The 11,454-nt window shown below is 57.9% G+C and overlaps 1 protein-coding gene across 2 annotated transcripts; it reads left to right on the top strand.

Annotated features, from left to right (window-relative positions):
- The first annotated feature begins 553 nt into the window (after positions 1–553).
- On the top strand, positions 554–10,965 carry Efna2 (ephrin A2). 2 transcript variants are annotated; one of them, XR_007974551.1, is made up of 5 exons: positions 554–735; positions 7,206–7,519; positions 9,042–9,107; positions 9,653–10,020; positions 10,160–10,965. XR_007974551.1 is itself a non-coding variant. In XM_052164661.1 (4 exons), exons 1-4 carry the CDS (start codon positions 608–610, stop codon positions 9,772–9,774), a joined length of 630 nt encoding a protein of 209 aa, XP_052020621.1. In that variant the 5' UTR covers positions 554–607; the 3' UTR covers positions 9,775–10,965. The 2 variants fall into 2 exon arrangements, 1 of the variants encoding a protein (XP_052020621.1); XM_052164661.1 differs by having other exon boundaries at positions 9,653–10,965.
- Positions 10,966–11,454: the final 489 nt, after the last annotated feature.

The following is an 11,454-nucleotide window of genomic DNA, read 5'->3' as shown; positions in this document are numbered from 1 at the left end:
GATTTTACTCAGTAGCCTAAGATGGCCTGGAACTCACGTCAATCCTCCTGCCTCAGCTTCCTAAGCACTGAGATGCCAGGCGCGGCGCAAATACAATCCGCACAGGGCGGGGCCACAGAGGGATACCCCCGTCCCCCCTCCCACCCCCACCCCCCACCCCCGCTCAGCGCTCTGGGGGTCCCTTTCCCGATGCGGGAGGCTAGGGCGGGACCCTGGGGATCCGCGGCAGAGTCTGCGCGAGTCTGGCCGGGGCGGGGCCCGGGCTGAGGCTTGGAGGGTCCGGGGCGCGGCGGGAGGGGGCGCCCGCGACCCTCCAAGACGCTCCAGCGGGGACAAAGGCGAGGGGAGCCCCCGCGCCCGGGGAATCCGGGAGAGTGCCTTGCGCAGTGCACCGCTCGGGCCTCTGTCCCGCGCCGCTGCCGCCGCCGTCACCGCCTGGTTTCTCGGCGCCCGCGGTCTACAGCGGGGGCCGCCGCGCAGAGGCGGGGCGGCGGATCTCCAAGCGCGCGGCGCTCCGCCCGCTCGGCGGCGGAGGCGGAGGCGGAGACGGCGGGGCCAGGCGGCGGCTGGAGAGCGAGGGAGCGAGCGCGGCGGCAGCACCGGGGCCATGGCGCCCGCGCAGCGCCCGCTGCTGCCGCTGCTGCTACTGCTGCTGCCGCTGCGTGCGCGCAACGAGGACCCGGCCCGCGCCAACGCTGACCGCTACGCAGTCTACTGGAACCGCAGCAACCCCAGGTGAGCTGGATGGGGGGAACCCCCGGGGACCCCAAGAGGCCCCAGCCCTGGGGATTGCAGCGCACGGACTTCCTCCTGAACTTCAGGGGTGCCTAGTATTCCCCCCAGGGCTCCTGGACTTTGGGGGAAGCCCACTGGAGTTCCTTCGCTGGACTTGCACGGGGGACACCCTTGAACCCCTGGTCTCTTGGAGGAGGGAGCACCCTGGAGGCCTGAGGGTTCTCCGCAAAGATCCCTGTGGACTTCCCTTACACCCAAGAATCCCCAGAGTTGGCTCGTTTGGAAAGGTTTTGAGAGTCCTGTCTTTGGTTCTCCAGATGAACTTGGGGAAGTTACAGCATCCCCTTTCTACCCCTGCGTTCACTCCAAGGGGTGCTCTAATCCCCCAGATACTTTAGAGGAACAGAGGGGATCCCAGGCACCAAAGAGATGGAGGTCAGTTTGAGGGGTACAGCTGGGCGTATCATTTTCCACCCTTTTAGCTGCTTGGGGAAACTGAGGTGCAGGAGCCAGGAGGGGCTGCCTCAAGGTCATGCCCAGAGAGCTGGAGCTAGGGCTGGAGACCCTGGTGGCCAAGTGCCCAGCCTGCCACACCCAGCAAGGCTCCAGGGAGGGGTGCCTGCCTGTCCCGTGGCACCCTGTGGGTCAGACCCTGCCCTGCACTGGGTATGGTCAGGGGACACAGCAGAAGCTACTGCTACAGGCTGAGTGTGAAAAGTTTATGGCCACTGACCACATACTGGAAAGCAAAAAAAAAAAAAAAAAAAAAAAAAACCCTTCCAGGTCATTGAAGGGTCTCAGAGGTGGGGGCGTGCCAAAGGGTGTCTTAGGAGATAGTCTCTGGGGTTCCGAGTCTTGTATGCAGTATAGATGGAGAGTCCCCATGTGTACGAGGCTGGCCACTGAGGAACTTAGTTGACGGATCAGCCAAGCTGCCCTCTTGATCCATCAACAGAAAGTTGCATAAAAGCTGGTCTTGGAGGCAGGCTGTGGTCCAAGGGTCACCGGTGCCCCTCCGTGGGATGGGAGCTCTCTGTCGCCCACCATCAAGGCAGAGCGGCAGGGTCAGCTCCCTGGGGCTAAGGGCAGGGACCCCAGGTCCTCTCAGTGGCAGGACCTGGCAGGACCACCACTCAGCAGCCCCCACCCCCACGCCTGCCGGCTCCGCTGGTTGCATGTGGGTTTGATTAACACTCTGTGGCCTTGCGGGGAGCACGGTGAGATGCACTTCCTTGGCCTGAGTTTTCTGGGTTTTGGCTTGTGGAGTCTCTGTCCCCAGCGTGGCCTGTCCTTTGTCTGGAAAAAAAACACAGAGGATGGAGGGAGGGGGTATGGAGAAGAAGGAAAGGGGTCATGGCTGCCCCTAACGTCCTTACAGGCTGGAAACCAGACTCTGGGGGAAAGGAGGTGTCCCCTGCCAGCACCAGGGTCCAGCCCAGGCTTGCGCCTCCTGTTGCTATGTGTCTGTATCGGGGACAGACTGCCTGAGAGAACAGACGGACAGACAGGTAGCAGAGGCAACCCCTAAGGCTGTGAGTGAGTGTGAGTGTGTGTGTGTGTGTGTGTGTGTGTGTGTGTGTGTGTGTGTGTGTGTGTTGGAGGGCTCCTTGGGTCCTCGTCTCTTCCTTGGGTTTCTTTCTGTGGGTGACCGTTGTGGGCACCCCACAGTGGGGACTGAGGATGGACGACCACCCTACGCCAGCTTTACCCATGACATTGTCATTGGCACAGAACGAGAGGGAGCTGCTGTTGAGTCTTAAGATCCATTGGGTGCTCATGGTAACATAGGGAAGATTTCCAGGTCGGCATCCAAGGGGGCCCGGTATTGGGGTACAGTCTGGGGTGCTGGGGTGCAGCAGGATGGGGATGACATAAAAAGTGGGGGATGCTGGGGCCCCGAGCTTGGTTATGGGTCACACACAAAAGACACTGTGAACAGAGGTGGGGGAGGGGTGGACTCGTTCCAGAGCCCCCACATCAGCGTAGGGTGCCTGTACAACTAGGAGGGGTTCAGCCATGCACCGGCTGTGTTCTCTGCCACCCAGCCAGCCACAGCTGCCCAAAGGCTGTTGATTATGTGCACATTTCCCAGTGGCGATGGCTGTGCAGAGAACGGTGGACTTCACAACGGTTCTTGTCGACGGAGCCCGGCATCCACCTGCCTGGGTGCCCCTGAAAGCCTCTGTCTGGGCCTGTCTGACCCGCCCAGCAGGCTTGCTATCCTTACCTATGTGGGTCTCTAGACTTCCCCAGCTGTCCCGTGCTTGCCAGGACTGACCAGGACATCCCCTGGTACCGACTGCTCGCTCGGCTGTGCTGTGGTCTAGCTGCGGCTCGTGCACCCAGGCTCATGGAGTCTGCAGTGGTCTGCGGCTGCGTGCTCTCCTCCACAACTCTGGGGGAGCCCGGGATGTGCGTCTGCATGGAGCTGGCTACCGCAGGCTTCATGACACACCACGGTTCAAGCTGGAGTGAGTGTGTGTGTGTGTATGGTTGTGCAAGAAAACGTGTGTGCAGAGATTAGAGTATGGGGCTGCACATGCAGATCTCATGTGGCACGCATGTGCGAGTCTATGCCATGTCGTGAGCCGCACCCATGTGTGTTTGTGGCTGTGCGGTTTGTGCGGAGGAGGGCTGATGCAGGGACAGCTCTGCCCTCCCAGGGCTACAGAGCCATCCACAGAAGTGGCCTTACCAGGTCCCACTCTTCCCTTCAGATGGGTCATGAGGACCGAAAGCTGACATCACACGAGAAGCCCAGTGTCTCCTCCAGGTGTCACGCACCTCTGAGACGTTGCTGAGCTTGACCAGGTTCTGGGAGTGGGGCAGCCTGGTGGTCCCATGCCAGGAGACGTCCATGTGTGCAGTGACAGTCACCACCGAGACATCTAAACAGGAAGGTGACACCCTTCCCAGCTAGAAAGTGTGTGTGCAGAGATTAGAACAGGGGGCGCACACACACATCTGCATGTGGCACGCATGTGCGAGGCTGTGCTGCGCCATGAGCCGCGCCCGTGTGTGTTCCTGGCAGTGCGGCTGCTTGTGCTGTTCTTTGTGTTTCACAGGAGATTGTCTTCCAAGATGAGGGGTGCTCAGAGCTCCGGGCGAGCGCCTGAGGATTCGGGGTCCGAGGACAGTGTGGGTAGTGGTCCACGGGGGAGAGGCGGAACGGTTGAGAGCCTGTGTGGTGACCAGGGTGTTCAGAGGGAAATAGAGGCCACAGCCAGGGATAAGTCAGATGTTTCTGTGATGGGAGAGAGAGCCAGAAGGAGCCATCTGCCAACTGGAAGGAGGCTGAGGCAGGAGGATTGCTGCAAGTTCCAGGTCAGCCTGAGCCATAGGAAACCCTGCCCTAAGATGGATGAATGAGTGGGTGGGTGGGAAGGTCCAGGGCTGGGTTCAGTGGGAAAAGCACTCACAGCGTGAAGCTCTTGACTCCACCGCAGCACCACACAAAGCGGGAACAGTGGTGAAGTGACAGTTCCTGTCATACCAACACTGGACAGGAAGTAGAGGCAGGAAGATCAGGAATTTAGGGTCATCCTCAGTTAGAGGCTAGCCTGGGCTATGTGGAGCCCCGGTCTTCCCCATTTATATTCAGACTTGACCCCCAGTTTCTCCCAGGCCACACCCGGGCCGTTACTGCCCTCCAGCACCCAGCACCCCGGCCTTAAGGCTCTGACAGGCCCCTCATGGGTCCTTCTGTCATATCTCTCATAGGTCCACATCATGGTCTATCCTTGTGTGATTACGTCTAACGTGAATGCAAGATGGCCATGGTTCCCCTGGGCTTCGGGGCCCATGTGTCTCTCACCATCTGGGTCCCCAGGGGGGACGATGTCAAGATCATGGGGTGACCGGATTGTCTCAAGGAGTGGACCACAGGGACCAAGGCCTGTCTGTGAGAGAGAGGCCCTCAGGGCCTTCGTGAGAGGGTGTCCGTCTGCTCACTTCTTCTCCGGCTTGCTTCTGAGGGGGTTGGCTTAAGGATTCACCCCTACCCCGGCCCCTGACATACCCTTGCTGGCACCGCCCGGAAATGGCTCCTGAATTGCGTGCCTGGAACTGGGGTTACCAGCATGGCGAGGCTGCTGCAATGTTAGAGCCAAAGAGAAACACAAAGAGGGTGAGACAGGGACCCATTTACTCCTGTCCTGCCGGGGTGGCCCAGGGTCCCCGCTCAGTCGCCCATCCTGGAGCTGCCCTACTCATCATCCCAGAGGCCTCCAGCCCTTGACTGTTATGAAATGCTCTTGTTCAGTCAGCAAGCGTGGGTTGAGCACCACTGTATACAGGGTCTGGGTTGGCCTCAGTTACAGAATAACCGAATAATGGCACATGCTGGTTGTGTGTGTGTGTGTGTGTGTGATGACTGTTCTGGACACTTGCAAAGGTCCTGAGGTATAGACAGCGCTACGGAGCAGCATGAACACAGTATCCCGAGGACTCCCAGCCTGAAGACCATGGGTCACACTGAGATGCAGTGTTGGGCCTCTGGGTCTGGGGCTCTGGTTTATATTTAGAAAAGCTGACCGTGGATTTGGGGAGACTGTGAGCTGGTGGCAGGTCTGCTGCGCACCACTGCAGACCAGTGTCTGCAATTCCGTCTGCCATCCGGGAAGGAGTGTGGATGAGTTTTGAAAGGCCAGGCGTCAGGGGCAGCTGAGTGGGGTAAGAGGGTTTGCTATGCAAACACTGAGATGCAAGTTCGAATCCTGAGCGCATGTAAGAGGTGTGCACCCGTAACACCAGCTCTGTTGGTGAGTAGAGCCAAGAGGATGATCTTTACAAACGTGGTGCACGTGCAGACTGACAGACAGACACTCGTGCACACACACAGAGCAGGGGTGAGGTAGGGAGCCGGTTGGGGGGTGAAGTGCTTGCCTTGAGCCCAGCATCCAGGCAGGGTGTCTGAGGGGGGTCTGCTCATCACCAGCCACAGGCAGCGAGAGACCCCCACCAGCCTGCGCTGGGGACCATGCCCACTGAGACCAGGCTGGCAGGAGCTGGTGGGGCAGGGACCTGCCACCCCGTGTGCTGTCCCTTATAGACTCCAGACTGGACACGCCTGTTGTGTTTTATAAAAATGTAAGGAGAGATGTTTAGTGGCTATGCAGTAAGGTGTTTGTGTGTGTGGGGGGAGCCACCACGGGCCCATGCCGAGGCATCCCTTCCCCCTGAGGGCCAGACTCACCACAGTGTAGTATAGAATAGAGTTTATTCAGGGCGTGGGGACTGGAGTTAAGAGGGGAGTAGAGAGAGGAAGGCAGGGGGGAGGGCGGGGAGGCTGGCCTTGAGGACCTGGAGGGGGGAGGGTAATGGGGAGGGTGGGTAAGAAGCCAGAAGACAGCAGGAGAGAACAAGGAAGCTGGAGAGTCAGGCATACCTGGCTGTTGCCAGGTAACTGTGGGGCGGAGCCTAGACTAAATGCCCCTCAGTCCTAAAGATTGAGCCGCCCAGTCCAGTCAGCACCAGGCCTCTGCTCACACCTCACGGGCTGCGGATCATGGACCAGCAAACAGCGAGGGCAGCATTCATTACTGTTGCTGACGGGATCTCATGTAGCCCAGGCTGGCCTCAAACTCGATGTGTCTCTGAGAATGACCTTGAACCCTGTGGCCCTCAGTCACTGCTGTGCCAGACAGCGAACCCCACACACTGGGCCAGGAAGCTCCCACCCCCTTTGTGGGAAGCCAGGCCTCAGTTTCCCCAGCTGCTCTGGGAGGTAAAGGACTCTGGCAGCCTCCCGCTCCCAGCCCTCAGGCTTTTATATGCTAATGCACGCTCTCGCAGGGCCCCCTCTGCCCCCCTCGGCCTGCGTTTTACATGACAGGGACCCCGGGGACACTCGGACAGATCTGACGGTTCCTGCTGCCTTAGCCTGAGGCAGAGATGGAAGGGGAAACAGCAGGCCAACCTCCATCCTCTAAGACAGGCTGGGTCAGGCCTGTCCCCTCACCCCCCCCCCAGAGGACAGCTAGGGGACAACCCGGCAACCCCCAGGCTGAGGCTGAATTCAGGACTGGGGCAGGGGAGGGAGTGCAGTGGCTATGAGAGCCGGGAAATTTGCTGGAGAGAAAGATTGTGTGTGGTGCGCTGGTGCCATCCCCAAAGGCATGAAGGCAGTTCAAGGTCATTCCGGCTACCTGCGGAGTTCAGTTCAGAGGCAGACTGGGTTTCAAGATAGCCTGTCACAAAAGAAAAGAAAAGCGCACAGAGAGGGCAACAAACACACCAGAGTCACACAGCATGGAAGGTTGGCTTGGTCTCCAGGTGCCTCCAAGATGATTCAGCTCTGTAGGAGTCTAAGAGAGGGGAGCGAGCGGGCGGGGTGCCTTCCGAGCTCTGCCTCCTCGCAGGGAAACCGAGGCAGGGGAGGTGGGTGGGTGGCGATGGATGGGGTCTGTGTCGGGCCGTGTGGATGGGTGTGGACCCGAGGTCCGACCCCGCTGAATGGCCCTCGCTGGCAGGTTTCAGGTGAGCGCTGTGGGCGACGGTGGCGGCTACACCGTGGAGGTGAGCATCAACGACTACCTGGACATCTACTGCCCGCACTACGGGGCGCCGCTGCCCCCGGCGGAGCGCATGGAGCGCTACATCCTGTACATGGTGAACGGCGAGGGCCACGCCTCCTGCGACCACCGGCAGCGGGGCTTCAAACGCTGGGAATGCAACCGGCCCGCAGCGCCCGGGGGACCCCTCAAGTTCTCAGAGAAGTTCCAGCTCTTCACTCCCTTTTCCCTGGGCTTTGAGTTCCGGCCTGGCCATGAATACTACTACATCTGTGAGTAGCCCAGGCTAGCCCCCTCAGCAAATGGTGAAACTGAGGCAGCCTTCCTCTCTTCTTGTCCACCCCATGTCCTGGGACCCTGGAAGAAGGAGGGGGATGGAGTGGAGGAATTTCTGATCATCTCCTAGGAAGGCCCAGTGGGGAACAGGACCTCGGAGCCCCCTGGGGCTGCAGCAGATCCTGCACCACCACCAGGCCTTCAAATTAAACCTTAAAAAGCTCCATTTTTTCTTGTTCCTCCTCCTCCTCTTCTTCCTCCTCCTCCTCCTCTTCTTCTTTGTTTTTGGTTTTTTTCAAGACAGCGTATCTCTGTGTAGCCCTGGCTGTCCTGGAACTCACTCTGTAGACCAGGCTGGCCTCAAACTCAGAAATCCGCCTGCTTCTGCCTCCCGAGTGCTGGGATCACAGGCGTGCGCCACCACCGCTCATTTCTTCTTCATCATTGTCATCTCCTCCTCCTCCTTTTAGCTCAAGCCAGTGGGGAGGGCAGGAGGTGTTTAAAATGAGATCCTAGAATTCGAGAAAAAAATTATACTTTGCAAGATGGGAATTCCGGGAAGATAATGAGTATAATAACTCCTTCCATTCTCCATGACGGATGTTATTTTTGTTTTGTGCATTTTAATCTTCCAATCCTGGCATGAGGGAAGGGTGAGGGTGGCTGACAGGCAGTGAGGTGGTGTCGCTGTACCCAGGGCTTGGTCCCTGGGCTCCAGATCTCCCATTCCAGGGGGTCAAGGAGCCACCGTCACGTAGCTGTGAACTCCCCGTACCCCCCCACCGCTGTGACAGCACGTGCACACCCAGGATGTTTTAGTTACTCGTGTATTTGTGTATATACAGGTTAACCTCTCCCTGCCAGGTGGGCTGAGTGTCTCTCGCTCTCTCCGCGTTTGTTCTCAGGACTTCCTGCGCCTGGAGCAGAGCCAGTTCAGTCAGTGAAGCCCCAGTCAACCCCTGTCTCTGCCTCCTCAGCTCTGCAGTCGTGAGCACCTCGCATGCCCCACTCGTGCTTTTTGCGTGCACACTGGGATCAGGACTCGGGTCCCAGTGCTTGCTCGGTCTCTGTGCCCACCAAGCCAAGTCCTCAGCTCCTACTTGTTTTCATTTTTATTTTGCATAAAACTTCACCTTAGGTTAGTCACAGGGATGCACACCCTTAATCCCAGCACACAGGAGAGGCAGATGCAAGGGGATCGCTGACTTTCAAGCTAGTTTGGTCTACATAGAGAGTTCCAGAACAGCCAGGGCTGTATAAAGAGATCCTGTCAGAAATCAAACTAAGTTAAAGAAAGAAAGAAATCTTACCCTGTCCTGCCAGGGTTTAGGCTGCTTCGTGTGAGACGTAACTCAGCCTTTGGAGTCCGGTTTTGGATGGAGGAACATGAAAGAGACTTCTCAAAACCACAGGGCACTGTGTTTAGGGTTTTAACACGTGGCTTGGAGTTTTCTGGGTGGGGGTCGGCAGTGCCGGGAAAGGAGCATACAGCCCCAGCACCTGGACCCTCTTTTCTAGCTGCCACGCCTCCCAACCTTGTGGACAGACCCTGCCTGCGGCTGAAAGTTTACGTGCGTCCAACCAGTAAGTATCTTTAGGGGTGTGGTAAGGACTCAGATCCTCTCACCCTCCCTTTGTCGCCATGAATGATCCAAGGAGCTGGGGGTCAGGGACTACCATCTAACACACTTGAGCATGTGCACACACACATGAACTCACACACACAGAGCACACACGCACAGACATGCACTCACACGCATGCACATACATGCACGCACATGTGCACACATGCACACACATTCGCGCACACCTACATACACACTTTTGCATACTTGCATGCACACACATACACGTGTGTGCACACACGCATGCACGCACATATGCATGTGCATGCGCACACACGCACACACAAACGCATGCGCGTGCACACGCACATGTACACACACATACACACATATACATGTGCACACACATACCCATGCACTCACATGCGTGCACGCGCTCGCGCACACACACACGCACACATACATATGCACGCACGCACACACACATGCGTTCACGCCAAGCCTGGAACTGTTGAGAGTACATAGCCCGGCCTTCTGACAGCCTGTTCCCTTTGGTCCCCGCAGATGAGACCCTGTATGAGGCTCCAGAGCCCATCTTCACCAGTAACAGCTCCTGCAGCGGCCTGGGTGGCTGCCACCTCTTCCTCACCACCGTCCCTGTGCTGTGGTCCCTACTGGGCCCCTAGGGTCAGGCCGGAGAACACCAGCCCCACCTGGACCCGTCGACCTTCGCCCTCTGACCTGCCACAGCCACCTCCGAGACAAAATCCTTGCTGCTTCTCTTTCATGGTGCTGTCCCACCAGAGGAGGCCGTCCCCAGACCCTGGGATGCACCGAGGTCCCGATGTCTGAGGAGGACCCCCAGGCTGAGCTGCTGTCTCAGGGCCACCGGGCTGCCCAGTGTTGTTTGCTTGTGGTCAGAAAGACTTAAGGTTTTTCTTTTAATTTAATTTATTCCCTGACATTGCTGGTGACATTGGGAAGGGAACAAGCCCCGGGGGTGAGGTGGAGCCATCTCTGGCCTTCCCGGAGGACCTCCAGCCGCTCCTTTCTTCTGTGTCCTGACATTAGGGTCCCAGGTGGAGCCTACCACGGACTAGCCTTGGGTTCCTCAGGCAAGCCTGAGCCAGAAAGGGTGCATGGTGCCAACCCCTCACGGGGACTCTGGGGGTGTCACCCCCACTCTTCTTCCAGCCACCGTTGAGCCCCACTCCCTCGTCATCTCAGAAAACCCTTCCGACCTCGCAAGCCACCACCACCCGGACCCCTCCGCCCGGCACAACCATCTCCGGGGCCAGCTGGGAAGTCGTTTTATTTCTGTAAATAGAAACCAGCAAGTGTATACTGAGATTTATTTTAACGTATTCTTAAGGACAGATGGAAATTCTTTAAAAAATTTTTTTTCCGAACTTCGATTAAAGGGATCTTTTATTTTGGTGGGGGGAGTGGGGTGGACTTTTTAGGATAGAAGCAACACTTCGCAATAAACTCATTTTTTTTGGTCCATTGGAGCCCTCCCCCTTGACCATGTGACCTAGAAATGTTTGTAAGAAAAAAAGTAAAAAAAAAAAAAATAGAAGAAGAAGAAAAAGAAGAAGTGCAGGACTGGAGAAGAAGGGGAGCTACTACCAAAAATACAGAAGGCAGAAAGGCCCGAGGGAAGCTGGCCGCACCACACATTTATACAGATTTCGGATTTCTACCCACGTTTCCTCACTCTGTTTTCTATATATTCTATATAAATATATATTGTGGACGGCCACCATGGCGAGGGGGGGACTGGGGCTTTTCTAGGGGCGGGGGACGGGTGGCCCGGTCCCCTCATCACAATCAGCTTTGAAGTCTGTATTTTTTTATAATAAAATGGACAAACTGTAGAGCGTGGGCCTCTCTGTTCCGGGTGTGCTAGATTTCCGACAGTGCGGGAGTTCCGGGCCCCCCACCCTCTGCGGACAGGCCCCGCCGCTCCCTCTCCGCCCGCCCGCCCGCGCGCTCTCGGTTACTTTACTGGGAGGCTCGGGCTTGATGGCGGGCCTGTCACCCGCGGCTCGGTGGCTGGCACATGGCGGCTGAGGCTGCTGGGGCTGGCGGTGGCAGAAACCGGCAAACAAAAGAGCGCTGTGGGAGGTGAGCCTGACACGGAGGTCGCCCGTGACCTTTGCGCCCGCGCCCCCAAAGAACACACAATGGATGGGCATTTCTGAGCCTCAGTTTCCCCACCTGACTCAGGAGTGTGAGGGCTTTTGCGATTTTTAAAATGTCTGTCCTAGGGAAGAGAGAGTCCTGGGGTCCCCAGCCGAGCCCCACTTGGGCTCACGGGCGACAGGTGACCCGACGGCGAGCCTGGGATCCCCGCGGTCTCCCCT

This window comes from Apodemus sylvaticus, chromosome 20 (assembly GCF_947179515.1).
Source record: "Apodemus sylvaticus chromosome 20, mApoSyl1.1, whole genome shotgun sequence".
Lineage (NCBI taxonomy): Eukaryota > Metazoa > Chordata > Mammalia > Rodentia > Muridae > Apodemus > Apodemus sylvaticus.
This window is presented reverse-complemented; position numbering and strand designations above follow the sequence as displayed.

What these genes read in the sequence shown, in the direction of transcription:
- Efna2 (XM_052164661.1), top strand. Translation starts at nt 608, where the DNA reads ATGGCGCCCGCGCAGCGCCCGCTGCTGCCGCTGCTGCTACTGCTGCTG. An exon ending in TGGAACCGCAGCAACCCCAG is followed by an intron (nt 736 to 7,205) that starts GTGAGCTGGATG and finishes CCTCGCTGGCAG; the next exon opens with GTTTCAGGTGAGCGCTGTGG. An exon ending in AGTTTACGTGCGTCCAACCA is followed by an intron (nt 9,108 to 9,652) that starts GTAAGTATCTTT and finishes TGGTCCCCGCAG; the next exon opens with ATGAGACCCTGTATGAGGCT.